This window comes from Leptinotarsa decemlineata, unplaced genomic scaffold (assembly GCF_025532065.1).
Source record: "Leptinotarsa decemlineata unplaced genomic scaffold, Ldec_3_MD MMD2_tig00000010_RagTag_RagTag, whole genome shotgun sequence".
NCBI classification, from domain to species: Eukaryota; Metazoa; Arthropoda; class Insecta; order Coleoptera; family Chrysomelidae; genus Leptinotarsa; species Leptinotarsa decemlineata.
Genome location: NW_027412538.1, coordinates 2746085 through 2768523, shown reverse-complemented (window position 1 = coordinate 2768523; position 22439 = coordinate 2746085). Strand labels below are relative to the sequence as shown.

At 34.5% G+C, this 22439-nt stretch overlaps 2 protein-coding genes across 3 annotated transcripts in view; both read left to right on the top strand.

The window, feature by feature from the left end:
• fus (epithelial splicing regulatory protein fusilli) overlaps positions 1-15034 on the top strand; it is a 178780-nt gene extending 163746 nt beyond the window's left edge. The window contains exons 11-12 of the mRNA XM_074171264.1: positions 6707-6918; positions 11261-15034. Of these exons, the coding sequence (XP_074027365.1) occupies positions 6707-6918; positions 11261-11410 (362 nt within the window). The 3' untranslated portion in view covers positions 11411-15034. The remainder of the gene's footprint in view (positions 1-6706; positions 6919-11260) is intronic.
• A 1305-nt stretch (positions 15035-16339) lies between these two features.
• LOC111511679 (uncharacterized) overlaps positions 16340-22439 on the top strand; it is a 295428-nt gene continuing 289328 nt past the window's right edge. Inside the window, exon 1 of one of the 2 annotated variants that reach the window (XM_074171265.1) lies at positions 16340-16833. The gene's annotated coding sequence lies outside the window, so the exon portion shown is untranslated. Of the gene's footprint in view, positions 16834-16887; positions 17610-22439 lie in introns of those variants that run through there. The other variant, XM_074171266.1, reaches the window with a different exon arrangement.

The following is a 22439-nucleotide window of genomic DNA, read 5'->3' as shown; positions in this document are numbered from 1 at the left end:
TTTGACTTGTTTATTTTCATTGAATTACAACAAATTCACCATTTTCCCTTTTCGCATGTGTGGAGGATTTTAAAATTTTCTTTCTCTATTTTATGTTTCGAATTTTGAAAATGTTCATACATTAATGATTTTTTAACCAAAATGCCATGTTCATGGAACCTCATATTAAAAGTGTGTTTTTATAGTCAGTGAACATGAATTTCCCCAAAAGTCCTCAATCAAAGAAGAAATTTTGATAATAAGAACATTTGGTATAGGAATGTAGGTTTCACGGCTGGCGTCAATGTTTTGGTTGGTTTCCGGGTTTTGTCGTGATCTTCTTTGGTCATATTCTCCAAACGTTTCAACTGCCACTGCGGCAGTCATCTTCAGTGGTGTGGTCGAAGTACTCTTCTTGACGTATCAACTGAAACAAGAATTTGGATTGGAAATATCAAGATATAAGCCGTCTGTTCAAAAAATAATGTGAATTTTGATTTTTCTCAAAAACATCTATTTATTCATCAATTTCTATTATGCCCCTTCGAAGCAATTCCATGATGCACGTTTTGTCCTTGGGTTTAATTCGGTTTTTATCTCCTCAATCGTCGCAAAACGCTGTCCTTTCATGGATCTCTTCAATATCTTGGGGAATATGGTGGCTGACGCATCGTCACGGTGTTGTTTTGGGTAAACAATTACGAACAAGCAATAACGATTGAGCAGGTGCATTATCGTGATGCAAAAAACATATTTTTTTTCCATAATACCGGAAGTTTTCTTTGTATTGCTTATCGCATGGGGCGCATAACTTCAAGATAATACTCCTTATTGACCATCGACCATGTGGCAAGAATTTTGATGCACCACGCTACAGTAATTCAAGAAAACATTGAGCAAAATCTTGATATTTGATCAAACTTGGCGTGATTTTTTGGTCTTGGCCCTCCTGGGCTCTTCCATTGGGATGATTGGACTTTGGTTTCGATGTCATAACTCAACAATATACTGATGACTCGTCATCAGTTATGACTCTTTTAAGTAAATCTGGATCGCCGTGACGTGACTGTTGAAAGGTTGTACCACTTGTTAACATTTTAATGACTCAAGAGTACAATTACCGTATGCCACTGACAACATCTCGAATGTTTTTGAGCTCTCAATTCCATTTTATACTGAACATTTGATGCAAATTCTTTAATCCATTGATCGCCAATCAGATGTTCGTAGCCCGCGATATTTGAACATTCACCTTATTTTTTGAACAGTCCACGTATGTTGAAACTACTACATTCTTTAGGTGAGATTAGTTTTTGGGAAAGAAAGCTTTTTGTCGTTTTACTCATCAATTTTTATACAGTGCATTTCTTTAATGCCCCCTTTCATTTTTTAATGGGTCAACTCAAAAATTGAAATTTGGGATGATGAAATTAATGCATGAATACTTTATTTTGAAGTGAAATTCACAGATGAAACTTTCAAGATGGCGACTGGGCGCCATCTGGGGAAAAGAAATTAAATGGAAAGGGGGGTCTTTTGACACATCATTTTGAAGCTCCTGACGAATACTTCACAACCCTAGAATATGAAGTCAATATCTTCACCTACTACAAAATGGCGGAACATTTAATAGTTTCCTGAAGACAAACCAAATATATTAATATGGATATTTATAGAAAGATTCCTTTTTATTTGTCATGTGGCAATTCCAACAACCCGATAATGTTTGTTGAGTTATTTTTTGTTAATTAAAACGACAAAAAATGTCAGTACGACAACGAACATCATTGTTCAGTTAAAATATTCTCATTTACTTCGTTTTACTAGTAGAAAGGTACCACGTCAACAATCTCTAAAACGGTCAATTCTCGTCCATTGGAAGAAAAAATTGAAGCGACTTTTATTTACGGTGCGACGCGTAACTTTCACGAGACCGAAAGGGTTTTCAGTGAACGTTTTCCGAATCGTCCTATATGTAAAAACTTGTATCCATATTCACAACTACCGGTAGTGTACATAAATAAAGCCCCCAGGTCAAGTGCAAATAATTGGTGAGATGGTAGTAAATTCTGAACAGTCTACTTATTCCGTCGCGAATGTTTGTGAGGTGTCTCCTTCTACTGTGTTGAGACATTAGAAGAGGAATTGGTATCATACATATAAAATTAAAGTTGTACACCAATTAACTGAAGATGACCCTGATCGAAGAACAGAATTATGCGAAATTATGACGGAAACCATTGCAAGGCATCCTATCTATCTCCACAATGTTTGTTTTAGTGACGAATGTAGATTTATTTAAACGGCAATGTTCAAAGATAAAACTGCCGTTATTGGAGTGACACCAAGCCTCACGTTTTCCGGGTAACACATACCCAATATCCAGAAAAAATTAATGTTTGGGCATGAATATTGGGAAACCATTTTGTAGGACCTCTACTAATTGATCAAAATTTAACAGGGGAACTGTATTTGAATATGCTGGAAACTACTGTTGACCCTCTCATGTAGTTAAATGTCAATGTATTCAGGCAATTACTAAAAGTTCCGCCATTTTGTAGTAGTTGAAGATATTGACCTCATATTGTTGTAAATCATGCCCGAAAGAAAATAACGCCGGCTGCCGCTGGTACCCATAAACCAGGCGTGACGTGGCTAAGAGCGCGCGAGTGTACGATGATTCCCCGCCACTCTTGAAACAGCGAGAATAATGCTACCGAACTTCGGGGAAATTTCTACAACATTCGATTGCGATATTTGAAGGCTAGCCACGAGGATATCGACAATGAAATGGAAGCTATAATGCGGTTAAAAGTTAAATTTTAATAGTTTAATAGTTAAATTTTTAGTTGAAGTGTTTGTTGTATTTGAAGTGAAATAAAGCTAAGTTTGATTATTCAGTGTAGTTAATTATTGGTGAACCCACAGGGAAAAACGTAACAATATTCTAGGGTTGTGAAGCATTTGTCAGGAGCTTCAAAAATATGTGTCACAAGACTCCCTTTCTATTTAATTTTTTCCCAGATGGCACCCAGTCTCCATCTTGAAAGTTTCATCTGTCAATTTTACTTCAAAATAAAGTATTCATGCATCAATTTCATCATCTCAAATTTCAATTTTTTGAGTTGACCCGTTCAAAAAATAAAAGGGGGGGTGAAATTGAAGAAAAGCACTGTATATCTCCAACAGTTTTTGTATAAAAACGGAGAAGCTGAAAGTAAATAAGTTTTTTATTCGACACTGTTTCAAAGACCCAAGAAAAGCATCAAATTTTGAAAAAAAAATAAGGAAGTTACTGTTAAAGTGGCCCTTAATTACCTACTGAATATTCTCAGCAATGAATACCTATTGGCCACTTATTTAGAATTTGGCTTGTCACGGAGAGGACAAGGGTTACCTAAGGTAGATTTTATGGTTTTCCACCCAAATAGTTACCTAAAAAAATTTAAAGTTGTAATATTGACGATATGTATTCACCAATATTTTTCACAAATTTTTGGAAATGTTAATTCATTTCTTCCCAACAACCTCCTTTCGATGGGATATTGTAGTACAGGCACTTTTCTGAACCAGAAAGGCTTTGGCTTATCTGAAATAATTAAAAAAAAGTCCTCTATACACACAGGAAGAAATTATAAATTTAGCTACAAGATGCTATAAATCGAACGTGTTATGACTTTTTTTCGGAGTGTGTATTGCTGTAAATAGATTTAGTTATTTTTTCTTCCAGAATCAGGTAAGTTTTTTCATTGTGGTAATCAAAAATTTCTGCATTTAATGAAATGTATGAAACAAAACACAGGACCAGTTTCTACTCATAATACAGGGTGGTCCATAAGGCATAACTGTCAGAGAAAGAATTTTTCGCAAAAATCCAGAAACAGGTCAAGTTTGCAAAATCTTCAACCTTATGAGCGAGGAAGTCATCCTCCAATTTTTTTGAAACATTCAAAAATTTTATGGATTTCATTCACAAACTTGCCGTATTATTGAAAGTAATGCTAAGATGTTGTCCGCCAAACTCAATATAGTGGTATAGTTTATCTTCAATCTGTTGTATATTTTGTGTCACTTTGCAACATACATTTCTCCGGCACACGTCTTTCAATGAGTCAGGTAAAATATCATACTCATACACTTCGTTTCTATCCCCAGTTTGAAAAGACAGCAATACGTTTCAAATAATGAAACTGAAACAATTTGAAATAAAAACTTTTTTTATTAATATATATGTTGAAGTTGAATTCCTTTGGAAAAATTTGTGGCTTTTGCCATTCAGGTGCTTGCCAAAAGATAGGCAAAGTCTATGGTGGTGAAGTAATTATATTTTTTTGAATTTATCAGTTATTGGGAGTCCTTATAGAAAAAGACATGCAAATTTGAGCAGATGAAAGAGACAAAGGTCTGCACCTCGTCTCTGCCAAATGTCCATTCTGTGTGGATTAAACATACACCTTTTTATGAAACATCAATTCTTTCCCAAATCTAAGAATATTTCCCTATATTCGACATGGAAATGACGTCACATTTCCGTAAAATTCTACTGGTTTCAAAAAATGCGGGTTAGTATAGAAAAATAAGTCAATTTCGGTCGAGACGAAACAACCGCCATAAATATCAACGATTCGCAATTTCTTTCAATATCCCACGTTGGTGTTAATGCTAAGCCTACCACGCCGATGACGTGGGTTCAACTCCCATACCGATCTCTTTTTTTTTATTAATTTTCCTCAGCTGCTGATGACCACTTGACTGGTACGCGATAAGGGGGCTCCGATACTCATTCCATCCTTTTCTGCATTGATTACGTCACACGTTTCTCTCTTCCACTCCCATTCTGAAACACACCTACCTTGAGTTGGGTGTTCCACATGGTTCCGATCGGATGTCATGAAAATTGCAAAAAATTTAGCGTCATAAGAAAAGTCATGGGCTTTTGCGCTAGAACCGGTGTTGTTTATCTACTGATTTGAATTTCCCGCAGTAAATGGTAGCTTCTGATTGGTCGACTGAATGACGGCAAAAGTGAAAGAGTGGGCTTTGAAAGTCTAAGGCCCAATTCACACAGAATGGACGTCTGGCAGAGACGAGGCGCGGACATTTGTCCCTTCCAATCTATGTGAACTGGGTCTAAGATCCAAAAATCGCCACAATGAACCTGCTCAAATTTGCACGTGTTTCTCCATTAGGAATGTTATAGAACTCCTATAGCTATATTACTATTGGATACTTGCTCAATTCTGTATGTGGTAGAAGTGATATAATTTAAAAAATGAAGATTGTGGAAACAGACAGTTGTGGTCCTTTGAAATGTAGAAATAATTTTGTAAATTGTAAATTGTTATTAACAAATCAAGAGCTAATACAGTTTGTTGAAATCTGTTTTTTGTTATTTAGCTATCAGAGCCTTACAAACAAAAACCCTCACAAGTCGATATTTAGGCGAGCTAAGGATTACCAAGGTCTCACTTTTTATCGTGCGATTCTTAAATTGAGACATGCCGTGCCTAGGAAATTGCAAAAACCATATAACAGTGGATCAAAAAGTTGTAGTTTTGCAAGCTTGAGAGTTGCGGAAAAAATTATAATAAAAAGTTTTTCAAGTATTTGACTTGGCTGTTGAATTGTATACAATAATATTGTTTAGAAAGTAATTCGTTGATTCTTGTGAATTCAATATTTGCTAGATTTTTCAACAATAATAATGAAATTTCACATCTCTAGTAATATATACATAACGAGGGGCGCCAAATCAGGAGATCTCGCACAACATGAAAAATTGTGTAGGGCCGCTACTGCTCAAAAAAATGTGCAAGATTATTTAAACAACAGATTTGGGAAATCTCTGGGTTGGACGAAAGAGTGCAAAATGTACAACACTACAGCTCCAAAATGTACAACGGTTTGTAGATAATCTGTATTATTGATTGGAGGTTGACGGTTGAAATAAATTCAATTTTTGCTGTTTCTGTATAATTATTATTAGCATTTCAAAAAGCTGCATATCTTTCAAACAAGGGAACCGATTCTACGAAAACGAATGACATTCTCTCTTATTGAGTTGAATGTCATGAACTAGTTGCGTTTTCGATAGACTACCCCGTATTTATATTTTGATAACGAACTCTCTGTTAGGAATATAAAAAGGTGTTTCCGGGAAAATATTATTCAATATTCTGAATTCTTCAAAATTCATACAATGGAAAGAAAATGTGACTATTATTTGTGAGAAAAATGGTTGTGTGAAATGAATTTTGCCATCTGTTGATGATCTACATGTTTCCTCAAAGAATTTTCATTAATATTCAAGAATTTTGGTTCCTTTTTTCTAAACTTTCTAGAGATGCTGTATATGGAGAGAATAACGAGTGGAAGTCTACAAATAAAGTAACAAATATCAATAAGAGTTATTTCGAAAAATAGGCCATCACAGATGCATCGTTTTATTATTCTGAATAATTGAAAGAAAATTAAGTATTTTTTCAACGCCTTGTCAGAAATTTCATTGACAGTTTCAATGAAGAAATACTTGACATATATTTGACACCTTCAGAAACTCATCTGCTCAGCTACAATGTTAGTTCGAAAATATTTGACATTTACTTAAAAGTTGAATTTAAGTAATTGGATGTTCAAAGGCAATACCGACGTTCTGGCCCAATTCAATCTCAAAGTGAATGAAAACAAAAACTATACAGTTTACATATTACTAATTTTTCAAATCTAGGTGGTAATATTTTGCCGACGCCATTCCATCCTGGACCCAATTTTCCGGGTTACGCACCTCTACAGCTGGCGGCTACCATTGACCCGAGACAGTTTATGCATCCACAAATATTCTATTGGCCCTACCCGAGTCCTCCGGTGTCTCCGACGAACTATTATCCGACTATTCCACCTCCTGGAGCCCTGTCACCTCAGCAAATACAGCAGCAACTGGTACGTATTTGAAAAAAATGGATTGATAACTTTCACTTCTGAAAGCTTCAATTAAGAGGTGAAAGGGCTTATTTTCAAATTTTAGTTCACACCCCAAGACTTCCAAATTATATTAAAGAAGAAAGTAACACAAATCATAAAATTATGAAACGATAACAAAAAATAATTGGCGCTCCGGGGCGACTTCATTGATTCCAATGGCGCATTTGCTTTTTCGGTTGCAGATAAATCCGGAAAAACCTGCAGCACCACATCATCTGAATATCTTGATCTGCCAATGTCCTCTCTTTCATAAAACAAAATGTAGAGTGTCCTCAGAGGCTCCAATAAATTCAATACATCGCCAGAACACTTCGTGACACGACTATCGTCAAACTTAAACCAGTCCGTTTCGTCTTTGACCAAGACGTAATAATGACCAGATTCAACGTCAGAACCACAGTGAACAATGACTGCATGAATATTATAATAGTGGTCTGCTAGATTTAAGTGTTCATCTATTTCGAACCTTCGTAAGATTTTGGTGCTTTCGTCAGAGGTTGAGTCATGTTTGAAGATCATCAGTGTTATTATTAGATTGACTGGTGCCTCAGATATACTTATAATTGTCAGTTAGTTTGGCGCATGTTTGGCAATACAGTTGATCATCACCCGTTAAAAGTTCTATTTTCAGATGATTTAACAATAAGCTTTGCACGGACTAGTTATCAGTCATATTAGGAAACGCTAGTTGAAGTTCCAGAAAATCACATACGTTTTTGCTACCTTTTGAACATTTACTACAAAGTAAACAAGTGAGGATTTTTCCAGCAAAAGATCTACAAACACAAGACGAGATAGATTGTACGGAATCATTGAATCCAGAGCGGTCAGATGTATTGATTCTGTTATTTTTTTGTTCACGAAGAGTATTCAACAAGAACCCCAAGAATTCGGAGCAATCCTCTTGTTGTCTTAACGTACCTATTCTAATTTTGAATTTTACTAGTTCGTACTTTTATTGTCTAATATGATTTTAATATGACTCGAAATTCATGAAAAAACAAATAAAATTAGAATGAATAGCTAAAATATCACTTATATTAAGCAATAAAACGTGAAATGAAAATACAATAAAATCAATAAAATAAAATGACCACAGAGTAAAAAGAAATTAAAATGAAAAAATAGAAAAATAAATTAAAAAAATTGAAATGGAAATAAAAAAAAACTGAAAAAATAATTGTTTTCGAGTCAAGTTACTCCACAACGTTTCGATTGTCAGTATCCACAATCTGGACTGAACTATTCCCTCGAGAAATTACTATTTAAAGGTCATTCGAGCGCTTTCACCTATCCTCTCTTCCCTCTCTTCGCTTCACCAGCGTAGCAGGAGTTTTTACAGATTTCCATATGGTGCGTATCTCTAAGCTAGCTTGGCTAAATGCATCGTTGGACAACATATATGCAGCTTCTTTGAACTTCCTTTTAAACCAGTGTTTCAAATTACTTCATCCTAGATTACTCATATCCTTGTTTGTGACTCAACCAATTGAAAAAGATTGTTGTCATTATAGTGCGCCGGACCACCATTGACTAGTTTGTGGAAGTTATTTGAACGCTGTAGACTATCATCAAAGGGATCTTTCCATCTTCTATCTAACCTGAGGCCATTTTTTTTCTGGATTTGTACAGTCATATGACATTCCCTACTCTGAATAATATTCATCATTCATTGGCAGGTTATTTGGAGGTATCGCTACGCCATTTAGAGGAGTAGTCCATTGTCCCATTGCACCTCATGTATCTGTTGCCATTATTAATTACGGGAAACATTGTGAATCTGATATACACATCTCGAAAATGGTTTCGAAAATGTGTAAATGTAAAAGGCAAAGATTACATTGCTTTCTCCATTCGTCATCGACACGGTGGTAATTGACCTAATAGTTCCGTACCGTATAATATGCTCGTGATCAACTTTTCCTACTCTCCTACTGAATATATCTGTTTCACCCATCTTTGCATTCTCCTGGAAAATTAGTCGATATTTTTTAACTACTGAAAGAATCGCCACACTGTTTTTGCTAATATTATAATAATTTTTGAGAAAAAGTCGATTATAACGGTGAATATGGTTGAACCATATAACGGTTAAACTTTTTGGAGTGATGCAAATTCGGGTGGGGCGCAAATTATGGTAGACTTTGCTGCATTTTGAGTTGCTATTTATGATTTTCCGTCCAACAGATAACCAATTCAAAAGTTATAACGTTCACAACTTGGTCAAAAAAAGGTTTGAAATAGAAGAACTACTGAAATGCAGCAGAAACCACTGATATACTTGTATATCCTTTCATTATGTGGTCAAGTCTCTTACAATGCCCATGCCAAGACAATAGGTGAATAAACAACAACAAAAAACGTTTCCTGCAAGTGGCTGTCGATGGATATCTCTCGAATACTTTCATCATCAACACTGGTGTTCCCCAAGGATCCATATTGTCTCCAACCCTCTGTTTATTGTATATCAACGACTTATTGGAAAAAACCAATATACGAGTATTGCTTTGCTGACGACAGCACACTTATCTGGTCATTCCATTTGGATTCCAGGATATCGGCTACGGAGGCACATCTTCACCGGCAGCAGGAGGTTGCATATCTTAATGAGGATTTAGAAGTGATTTCGAATTGGGGTGAAAGTAACCAGGTTCAATTCGATACCACAAAACGCCAGGCATCGGTTTTCTCCAAGAAGATAAATGTCTCCGAATCGGATATAATAATGTCAGGTCAGACAATTCCGCTTTCTGCTTCGATAAGTTTCTTGGGGGTTCAAATGGACACCAATATGTCTTGGCACAATCATGTCGCTGGAATTGCAAAGGCTGCTTCTCAAAAGCTTGGAGCACTGTTCCGAACCAGAAAACTGTATACACCTCAGCAACTTTTGATGCCTTATAAAGCTCAAATAAGACCTTCTTTGGAGTACTGTTCTCATGTATGGAGCTCTGGCCCCCAAACATACCCTGAAGTTGCTGGATTCCATTCAGAAAAGAGCCATCCGGCTGATTGGAGACGCGAACATCACGTGCAACCTTGATAGCCTGGAACATCGAAGAAAGGTTAGAGATGTGTCTCTCTTCTATATATACTTTCACGGGAGATGTTCAAGTGACAATAAACTTCCTGAGAACGTTTTTCGAATGGATTTAACCTCCAACGATTCAAATCCAAAGTTAATCGATACTTTCGCACAGGCACCGCTTTGAGAGTGCCTCAAGGATTTTCCTGTTGTGCTTGTGTTTTGTCTTTAAAAGAACCACAACCAAAAAATTCATTTCACGGGCGACACTTCACTTGGATCATAATATAAATTAATGTCGACTAATAAGACAAATTGTTTTGATTGTGCCAACTGCCATCTATTCAGCAATAGCACAATTAAAGTATAGTACAGCGCTCAGGTGGATGTTTATTGAAGTAAATAAAAAAAAGGGGAAAACTGTTAACATACCTATTTCAATGTAGTTGTTGTAATCTATGGATAGAATGTGAATACTGAGCATAATATTGAAAAGTAGCTGGCGAGACTTGAGAATGGACACTAAAATCTAGATATCGTGTTCCCCCATCAACGACAAATGGCAAAAATCATATATTTTTGTCTTAATTGATTAACAAACACTTTTTTAAGTAATAATGGAGCGCTAACTTAGAGTAATGTTCAAATTTCTCAATTTGGAGTGTCAGTCTTCCGATACAATTGAAATTTCGAAAATAAGATTCAATAGATATTAAATAAAAATTTAGAAGAATCATATATAATTCATTGTATTCATTTCCCAATGCCGGCAACAACAAAATCTATTTAAATTTCAGTTAGCAATTGTATTTTGAGAAAAGCCCACTTCGAAGAACCATTTTTGCAAGGTCCACCATTAAAATCAGTCACAATGTCGTTCAAGTCATACAAAAACATGTTCTTAGTCAGTTTTACTAACTCCATTCGGGTTTGAAGGCCGTTGTAGTTTGGAACTGCATCCTAAGGTTGTATTTTTAGGTTTGTTCTGGTTCTACGAAATTCAGGTTTTAGGACGTCAGGATCATGCGCAGTTGATATAGTGTTCTGGTTTATTGAGGATACGTTCAGATTGATAAATCCTCTGTTCTGGTTTCGACTGCGAAATGATCCGAAACTGTTTTGAACCGTTTTGAATCGTTCTTTTATTTTTTGAATCGTTTTGATATTGTTCTTTTATTTTTACCTCAATTTCTGAAATACTGATACTTCCCATCCATTATGAGTGTGCAGATTCTTTGTGATACTGGTTTGAATTCAGTTATTATTATTTTCCAGTTACCTCATGACTGTGCCCCTATACCGCAAATGGCCCCCATTCCAACTATAGATGCTAGATTTATGACCGAGAATATGCTCAGACCCGACTCTGATAAGGAAGCCAGGTCCAACGTGCCCCACAATCAGTACGTAGAGATTATAATTTGAAGATTATTAGTTGAATTGATAGGTGGCGTCTTGAATGTTGCGCTTCCTGAAGAAACTGATCGCTATAATGAAATCCAGCTACATCTTTGATCCTGCTCTTATTAAATCAGTTCTTCTAACTGTATTCTGTCAAATCCACTATATGCTCGCATAAACAACCTAGCAGTGTTTTCAAGATCTGATTTGGCACAAGAGGAAGGAGTGAGGTTATATCAGAAAGTAGTCGCACAGAGCAGGCTTTGGATGTAATCTAAGTTCAATATAGCAATCATTTTCCAACCAAAACTTAGTTTTGTTATTACAAAATTCGTTAGATAGAAACACTCTAGTGACAGATTATTTTTATTTGCACATATCAGATTCATCTAGTTGTATAGATACAATCATATATAAATAATAATTATTTAAAGTAATATATCACAGATTAATATATTTAATTGTTAATAACATACATATTTATGTTTGAACAGATGGTCCTTAGTTGTCCCAAGTAAAAATATGTCATTGTAACAGAATGATAGTATATTGAGTAACAAGTGCGAGGAGCTCAACTTCAAGCACGAGTGTTTGCAACACTCCTATTCAGCTCATGTTGAAAACTGTACGACTGTATACACGAAACGTGTGTGTTGCAAGACATGTTGAACAAATGGACACTTCATAAGATCATAGGCTTTCACGGCCGGGGTCATGATTAAAGAGAACAAAACCCGGGCTAGTAGGCCGTTGTCGAATGGGACGTGTCGTCTGTTACTGCGGCAAAAATCATCAGTAGTATGTGCGTTGACTGCGATGACGAAGGTTGTATCTCGAAGTCTCAGCATCTACGTATTTATGATTCCAGCGATGATGAGGCGTCCATGCAGAGCATTTGCATGGACGCCTCGTCAAAGTCCATATCATCAGCCACACCACCATAGCCATCAATACCCCCACCATCCTCTGAAATAATAAATACCAGGAAACGCGTGGCTCACGAGTTGGTCGCTCTGAAATTTCGAAATATAATCTTCGTTCTCACAGTCAACGTACATATCACTAATGATGGCTGCCGCAGTATCAGACGAAACGTTTGGTACTTCAGGTTCCTTTCGTTCTCGGCCTACCAGCCCCCATATGTGAATGTGAACTTTTATCGCGACTTCAAAATAAGACATGAGACATGAAAGCATGTCGTTTTCGCACAATGATTTTACTTTGTGTTGTCATACATTTTTGGAATATTCATACATTCTCAGCAGTTTGCATTGTTGGAGGTGGCATTTATTTCTGTGAGTATCACTTGTTTCAATTTCTGAATCAGAATCTATATTAATTATACTTGCGGTATTCTTTAGCAATCGGAAATTGATAATTTAGGCAATAACTCACATTGAAGTTATTAGATGATTGTGAAACCACAGCGAACCATTTAGTTTCAAAATGTGCAAAATGTTTTTAATATCAAAAAATATATTGCAAATCATGAAATTATAAAACAATAAAAATTAATTGGCGCTCCGGGGCGACTTCATTGATTCCAGTGGCGCATTTGTTTTTTCACACATGAGCGTAGAAGCCGGGATTTAGGTTTGACAAGGGAAAGAGTTAAACGTCATAATTTTCTAGTTGAGGACAATGCAAGCAGGCGTTTCTTTACCTATTTCTAGAAAGCAAATGAATTATGATTGTGTAGTAGATTTTACCGTGATTTAGACGGACTTTTCTTGGGACAACTAGGGCGTTCATCATCAGAGAGAATTTCTAAAAATATGGATGATTCATTATAAGAACTTTCAGTAATTTTTTAAAAAACAATTTTGACACGGTACATTTTATCTTTGTATCTGATTTTTCGCGGAATCGATGACAGATCAAAACAATACAAATGTCAGCATCATCAATAGAATATTTTCCTATCCAGTTTGACGTCATACATTTTAAAATATTTTTAATAGTATTTGTTTTAGGTGAAAATTTTATTGTTCTTCTAATTGAACGATTTATATAATTTAGGAAGTTATTTGATTGAACAACAAAATTGCCTTGTCTTCCAATTTAGAGTAGATATTGACAGCCGTCTCGCACTAGGGATGATTTGGTGTTATACTGAAAATTTTGATTATTTCTTTGATATTATTTTTGAGATTGCCGACTTTTGTTATTACATTTACCCTTTGAGATATTGATTGATATAACATTCTGATATTATCTGTGAATTAATTGTTTTCATAGAAATCAATTTTGGTTCATTTAATATCCACATATCACTTGTGGAATTTCAGTTGAAATTCAGTTTCTTCTAAATGATAATTTCAAAGTTTTCAGTGCTATGCCAAATATGATTCAGAGTCCTTATATTCCAGTAATAATGAGAGAAAAAAATGTATTTTTAAAGCGGAGCATGGGACTTGAATTATAATTTATTCTACAGGCATATCTGTTTTTCAATACGGTACAGTCTTGATTAGTTTTTTGTCTTCTCTTTGAAATATTAAATGAATGAATTACTTTGAATTTGTGTACTCATCAAATGCGATATGAATCGCATTGATCCTAAAGAAATTGAACAAACGCTTTTAGCCTGAAAATGGATTTTTTTTACACTTTATATCCAGTTTAGGCATCCTTAGGGGATAAAGCGAATCAAACTCGCCGAAATAGGCGCGACTTATTATTCAAAAAGTTTCAATGAGATTGTACTCCTATGTTATCTTTCGCAAAATGGACTGTATTGTATCCCTACTTCTCAAATTAGATGTGCCGTACTGATGAACGTGATTTGCCTGTATACAGGGCCTCCATAAACAGAAAGCCTCGCCTATACTGCTTAATTTTTATGTGATTTAGCTGTTAGTGAAAATTAGTGTAATATTTTTATTCACAACGAATAGGTTACATTAGTACCAACAAAATTTCCTTCAAAGCTCAAAAGCAACAGATAATGTTACATGTGCAATAATATAAGATATATTTTGAATTTATGAATAAGTGATATGTTATACGACTTTATTATATTTCATGAAATCCAGTTTCAATTTTGCACGTAGTTCGTGATATTCCTATTTGTTTTCAAAACTCCAATGACTATTATGCAACAGATTTTGTTGGAATAAGATGCAGTCATGATATTGTTTTATAATATTTGGTAGATTACATAAAATCTTCCTGATATAATTTAGTCGAATTAGTACCTATGTATACTTAAAATTAGTTTATCTCAATGACATTATTATTAAGTAACTTTGATTAGTCCGTAAGCCTTTGTTACTTTTTTATGTGATTCATATTTTTTGTTCTTCGAGAACAAAATAGTAACTATTTACTTCTGAATGTTGAACAATACAGTATGTTCAAAAAAATAAGTGAAAATATCTTCTAGGTAAATAATTATTCGAACTTCCTTTTCTGATTCACACGTAGAATCAAAACTAGAAATTTGAACAGATAATTTTGAACAGAGAAATTTGAACGGATACGTTCGCTGATAGTCAGTATGATTTTAATATAAGTAAAAATTCATTACACCAAGACAACAACCTGAAACTAATTTCTGTTTTGTCTACGTTCAATCCTTCCCGCTCTATTATCCTGTTTTTGTTTTCATGTTATAATAAATAATTATTAAAATTATCAACTGTTGAATTAGACTTTATTTTACCATCCCCATACATGAGCTTCATTCTATATTGAATAATTTTCAAGTTTTTTCAACTGAAAAGTCTTCCTGTTAGGTCTTCAGAGGGCTTGTCGGCTGAATTACCCAGTAATCACTCAGGAAACTGCGAGACAAGTGATCCCGGGTCTAAGAATTGGGTGCTCTGAGTGAAAACAATAATGAACCAAGAATGACGGAAGGCATTTCATCAAAGACTACTATAATCAGGAAAACCAATTCAAGAGCATAGTCTGATTGGAGTCTGGTAGAGCGGAATGCAAATTTAGATATTTTTATATATATATATATATATATATATATATATATATATATATATATATATATATATATATATATATATATTGTAATTTTTTTTGCATTTTTTTGTACATAGCTAGTTGTGTTGTTTTTCTCCTTATGGGGAGAAAATACACAGAACACGGAGCGAAACCCGAGAAAACAGCTCATCATATATATATATATATATATATATATATATATATATATATATATATATATATATATATATATATATCAATAATGAAACAATTCGTGGACACAACACTCCAAAAAAGGGGGGCAAACCGCGGACACGTGTTTCTGGCTATTGGCCTCATCAGCGCGCAAACACTTGTTTGCCGAAAGAAGCAAACAACACATTCGCACGGAGTCAACAACAGAAGGCAACCGCACATTTGTGGTTCCAGTTAGAAGACCTAGAATTCCTAGGCTACATCTAACATGACCACGTAGGCAGCTATAGCTACCTGCGTGACATCCGGGTCCAGGATATAAATACAAATAAAGATTTTATCGAGTGTGCATGATACAAATCAAAAATGAAACAATTCGTGGACACAACACTAGAATTGTAGGTCTTCTAACTGGAAACATAAATGTGCGGTTGCTGGCTTCTATTGTTGACTCCGTGCGTATGTGTTGTTTCCTGCTTTCGGCAAACAAGTGTTGCCCATCTTTACACTTGGCTGCACCGCGCTGATGAGGCCAATAGCCAGAAACACGTGTCCGCGGTTTGCCCCCCTTTTTTGGAGTGTTGTGTCCACGAATTATTTCATTTTTGATTTGTATCATGCACACTCGATATATATATATATATCTATATATATATATATATCTATATATATATATATATCTATATATATATATATATATATATATATATATATATATATATATATATATATATATATATATACAATAAAATGGATTAACAGGGTCTCTCAGTCAAAAAATCAAACTCTGCTCTACTTTGCCAAGCTTTTGCTTCTATTGGTATTCTATTCTATTGATTGTATGAATAAAAAAACTGACATTGATAATCTCAGCAGCATATACAGTAACTTATTGGAACTACATCAGAAACATAATAATAATAAAAATTGTATCAATCAATAACTCTTTCTTTAGAGTCAAAAATTATAAAATCATCATACCCATTGAGAAATGACATTTATGTGAAGGTATGACATTTGTCAAATGTCATACCTAACTTAACTTTTTCGTCAATTTATATGTTCAATAATTATTTTTCATACTGTAAGTATGAATTGTATTGTTATTCAATGGCAAAAAAATTCACAACTCATTAAATTATAGGCCCTGAAGAAGCTTCCCAATAAAAAGCGAAAGCTTGGCAGAGTAGAGCAGAGTTTGATTTTTGATTTTTTGACTGAGAGACCCTGTTATGCGTTACAATAATAAACATGTATACATGAAATAAGTTTAGGAGTTTCAATCACCATAAAAAAAAAGACGCTAAACAACGGTAAGGATTTGAGTTTTTGCTTCTGTATGTTGTAGTAACGTTTTAAGGAATGTGTTAAAATTATCGACTGACCTTCAATTGAGTTATTGACAAATAAGTTTTCATTTATTACCTGATCTCAAGAAACGTAGCATAATTCATACTCCAATGTATTTTGAAAACTTATGAGTCGTCTGTACGTTTTGTGTTAATATTTAAAGCGAATACATTCGTTACTCATGACAAATGACATTGCTTTGTTCAATACATTTTCATTACTTTCAATGCATTTGACAAATTAAGTAGTGGTGAATAATTGATGGGCTTTTGACTAACCGACCTAACGAGGTACCCAATTTTCTTTATTCCGTTCCGCGTGTAGAGAAACGAAACAATCCGAAAATAATCGGAAATCGTTCAAACATCCGAAGATCATTCGATTACACTCCAGACTGAATCCCTTGAATTATAATCACACCAAAAAATCATCGTACGATGCCCGCCTCGTTCAAATTCAGTTACCACTTTCCCAAAACTCGCTTTCCCGGGTTGCCCAACAGGCTGTTTTTGCACAGAAGTAATACCGCTTCAATGGAATGTTTTCTGTCTACATCATACACGCGGCGTTTCTATCAAGCGTGCCGCGCTTATAGCTTCGCAACTTTCATCCCTGAGACTGGCCGCGTTTTCAGAATTGCTAGCATTAGTTGTGCATCAGACAAGGGGGAGATTTGATCGTCTGAGTTTCTAGTTATTTTGTGTTATGAGTGAAAACTGCGATGGAATTATCAAATAATGTGAGTATGAGAAATACTGATTAATTTTTATACAATTCCCACAATTTTATTTAGTGCCTCATTATTCAGTTTTCTCATATAGGTACTTGAAGAGTTTATTTTTGAATATTGAAATCTGGTCTCTAATTATCTCTAATCAATATATTCAAAAATCATCATTTGGATTGTAGATTCAGGCTAGGAATTTGAGGAAAAATAAACAAGCGGAGTTTGTTTAGTTGCAAAATATGTGGTTATATTAAAGACACGATGAGTATTGTAAAATTTATATTAAGAGAACAATTGAATTTACAAACTGGGTTGATGAGTCAATGAAGTATTAAGTTTCTGAAGCTGTCTTTTTTGGTACGATTCCCATCGTTTGATATCTCTTTCACTTTTCATCTCTATTCAGTCAACATCATCTTTGAAATGGGGATAGTGGGGAACGCGAAATTAAAGATTATTTGTCGAAAAACTTTTTCATATTGTCTTGGCGTTTGTTTGGTATGAATTATTCTGCTTATTCTATTCTAATACCTGTTGGATCCATCACTAAAGTATGACTCCGGAATTTAAGTCGATGATTTTAGAAACGATCAAATTGTTTGAGATTGTTAGTTTGAGGATTAGGAAAATTGAATATTTCTCTTCAATGATTTAGGTACTTAGGTACCTGCTGAATATATATATATATATATATATATATATATATATATATATACAGATATATATATATATATATATATATATATATATATATATATATATATATATATATATATATATATATATCTGTATCTGTAGAGTAGGGAGGGTGAGTGTAAGCCCACGCACTTAGGCCACATGTGACCCATTGTACATCCTCCCGAGGAGTTGTCCTCCTAGGTCATCGTCCATCCTGTCCTTTCCAGGAAGGTGGACAGGTCGCTGGGAGACATCTCCTTTATATCGGCAGGTGTAGGCCAAGACTCGCCGAACACACACTCTCTTATTGACGATAACTCCGGGCACTCGCACAGGACATGCCTGACAGTCTCATCTTCCTGTTCACACATCCTGCATAGAGGTGTGTCCACTAGCCCCATATTATGTAGGTGTTTCCTTAGCTGACAGTGGCCAGTCAGAAATCCTACTGTAAGGCGTAGATTTTTCCTGGTCATCGCCAGATCTTTCTTCGGCGCCAGCTTCCCAGTGTCGCCCAAGGTGATCCTGGCAAGATACATCCTTTGATTTCATCCCATCTCTTTAAAGATTGAGCATGGGTGTAACATTTGACTAGTTCCGCAATTGTCGAAGTCATCAGACCGTGGGTGCCACTTGGTCCTAAAATTCTTAGTCCAGCCGCTTCCTTGGCTAAAGAGTCGGCAATGCGATTACCTTTACTCCTTTCGTGCCCTTTAATATATATATATATATATATGTATATATATATATATATATATATATATATATATATATATATATATATATATATATATATATATATATTACAATGTAGGTTTTCACGAATGGTGAATATGATGTGTTGTTTTTCCGGGTGTTCATCCGTTGTGTACTATTCGATAGTCGACGTTTCGCCATCATCTCAGATGGCATTATCAAGACGAGTTAATGCTTCGCTTCGAGAGGTGTAACTGAATAGTACACAACGGATGAACACCCGGAAAAACAACACATCATATATATATATATATATATATATATATATATATATATATATATATATATATATATATATATAACATTAACGTGCGCACCATGTATGAAACTTTTTTTTCGAAAAGTTTCAATGAAGTTTAACTTCGGTCCTTGTTCGTGCTATAAATTTAAGTTGAAATGATGCGGCCAACTGCGACCCAATGGCGTTCAGTGTTTGTCAAATTCAACTTTTTTTTTGAAAAAAATTGAAAAAGTGCATTTTTAGATCAAATTTAACAAAAAGTTACTTGTAAAAGTTGTGTCTACGGCAATTTTATATCCATATGCCATATTTTATGCAACTAGGATAAAGTTAACGTTTTGCTTATTTTTGACAGATATCCCCTTTATTTTAAAAAACAAGTTTGGTTAATTGTCATCAATTCATGTATATATAACAAACTCATCATGGAGTTTAACTTTTCTGATAAATTTTCACTTAAACGGACATTTTTAGAGAGAAATTAAAAATGTGCTATAAAAATTTTAACATGACTGGTGCAAAGTTTCAATCACTTGGCTATTTTCTTAAACAAACGTCAAGTACCTTCAATTTTGAAAAAGCAGACACAACTCAAAAACTGCAATAAGTATTAATAAAATTACTAGAGTTGAAATTACATTAAAATTTCAATATTCAGTATTTACAGATTATTTATAAACACTAACTAGGGCGGTAAAGATGCTTGATCACGTTGAATAAAATTTTTAAGTAGGTCTTGACAAACAAAATGGTAATGTCAAGTTGTTGATTTGCTTGTCAAATTTTTAACAGTTATTGTTGCAATAATGTTGTCTCTTCAGGAAATAATGGAAATAGTTTTAATAAGTGGTGAGAATACACCATACCGGCAAGTAGCTAACATTTTTAATGAACGGCATCCAGGAAAAAATGTTCAACATACTACTGTGACAAGGATAATGTCAAAATTCAGAGAAACAGGATCCGTAGCAAATCAATTTAAGAAAAAGCACACTCCAAGTAAATATGAGGAGGAGGCCCAACTTAACATTTGTTCAAAAGTTATTTCACACGGGCAAACGAGCATAACCGATATTATAAAAAATACCGATTACAAGAGAGAAAGTGTTTTAATTTTATTAAAGAATAAATTTTGGCCTTACAAGCCAAAATTTATTAACAGATTAAAAGAACGAGATTTTGATGTCCGTTTGGCGTTTTCATTCTGGTTTTAAGGAGAGAGAGAAGAAAATGTAAAGTTTCCGTGTAAAATTTTATGGACAGATGAGGCAACGTTCTCTTCAAATGGAACGGTAAGTTCTCAAAATTGCCGATGGTGGGCTCAAGAAAATCCCAATTTCACAGTTGAATGTGGTGATCAGTATTCCTTCAAAACTAATGTATGGTGTGGGATACTTAACGACCAAATAAGTGGGCCATTTTTCCTTAGGGAAAATTTATCATCCGTCGGTTATCTCAACCTTTTAAATAATGAGGTTAGTGAAGTTTTAGATAATATGCCTTTAAATATTGAATACAAGCTATGGTATCAGCTTGATGGCGCACCACTACATCATACGGTTGCTGTAAAACAGTCCCTCCAACAAATGTTCAGAGGCAAAGTTATTGGACGTAACTGGGAATTTTATTGGCCACCTAGATCACCCGACTTGACGCCTTCAGACTTTTTCTTGTGGGGTTACCTGAAACAAAAAGTGTACCGAAGCAGATCATTTACTGACATACAACATCTGGAAAATACCATTCGCGAGTGCTGTGCAAATATAAATCCCCAATTTATTGAAAATGCAGCTACAGATGTCAGTAGAAGGACCATAATTTGTATTGAACGTGGAGGACGACATACTGAAATTAGGCTATAAGTGTTTGACAACCTCATTTAGATCAATAAGTAATTTTTTGTACCCATTTGTATTTTCTATAATATTATTGTTGTTTAAAATTTATAATAATAATAATAGTTCTATCGAAATTGTTTGCATTTTTTTTAGTTGCCTCTGCTTTTTCGAAATCAAAGGTTTGTTTAAGAAAATACCCAAGTGATTGAAACTCTGCACTAGACATGTTAAAATTTTGATAGCAAATTTTTAATTTCTCTCTGGAAATGTCCGTATAAGTAAAAATGTATCAGAAAAGTTAAACTCCATGATGAGTTTGTTATGTATACATGAATTGATGACAATTAACCGAACTTATTTTTTGAAATAAAGGGGATATCTGTCAAAAATAAGCAAAACGTTAACTTTATTCTAGTTGCATAAAATTTGGCATATGAATATAAAATTGCCGTAGACACAACTTTTTCACAACTAAACTAAACTAAACTAGACTGGGCAACTAAATAAAGTATAACAAATCTGAAAACAACTTTCACAATGATTGAGTCAATATGGAAATTAAAAAAGGGAACTAACGAAGAATCATCTTCAAAATCGGTTTTTCATTGTCAAACAACAAAAAAAATTCAGATAAATTTCCAGCTAGATCAGGTATACCACAAGGATCGAATCCAGGTCTACTTCTGTTCATAATTTTCATCAATGATTTACAGTCAACTCTAAAATATATAGATTGTCTTTTTGATGATGATTTGAAACTCTTTAAATCAATTCAAACAGTCTGAGACTACATATCAGCAAAAGGATATAAATAACATTTCAGATTGGAGCTTGAAGAATAACTGTGAGAGTTTTATTGTATTCATATAAAAAAGTAATACATATTATGAAATTATGAAACGACAACAAAAATTAATTGGCGCTCCGGGGCGACTTGAAGGATTCCAGTGGCGCATTTGCTTTTTCTGATGCAGAAAAATCCGGAAAAACTTGCAGCATCACATTATCTGGAAATCTTGATCTGCCAATGTCCTCTCTTCAATAGAGGTTCCAATAAACTCAATATTCTGCCAGAATATTCAGTGACACGTCTATAGTCAAACTTAAACCAGTCCGTTTCGTCTTTGACCAATGCGTAATAATGACCGGATTCAACGCCAGGACCACAGTGAATAATGACTGCATGAAGATTATGATAGTGGTCTGCTAGATCGAAGTGTTCATGTATTTCGAACCTTCGTAAGAGTTTGGTGCCTCCGTCAGAGGTTGAGTCATGTTTGAAGATCATCAGTGTTATTATTAGATTGACTGGTGCCTCAGCTATACTTG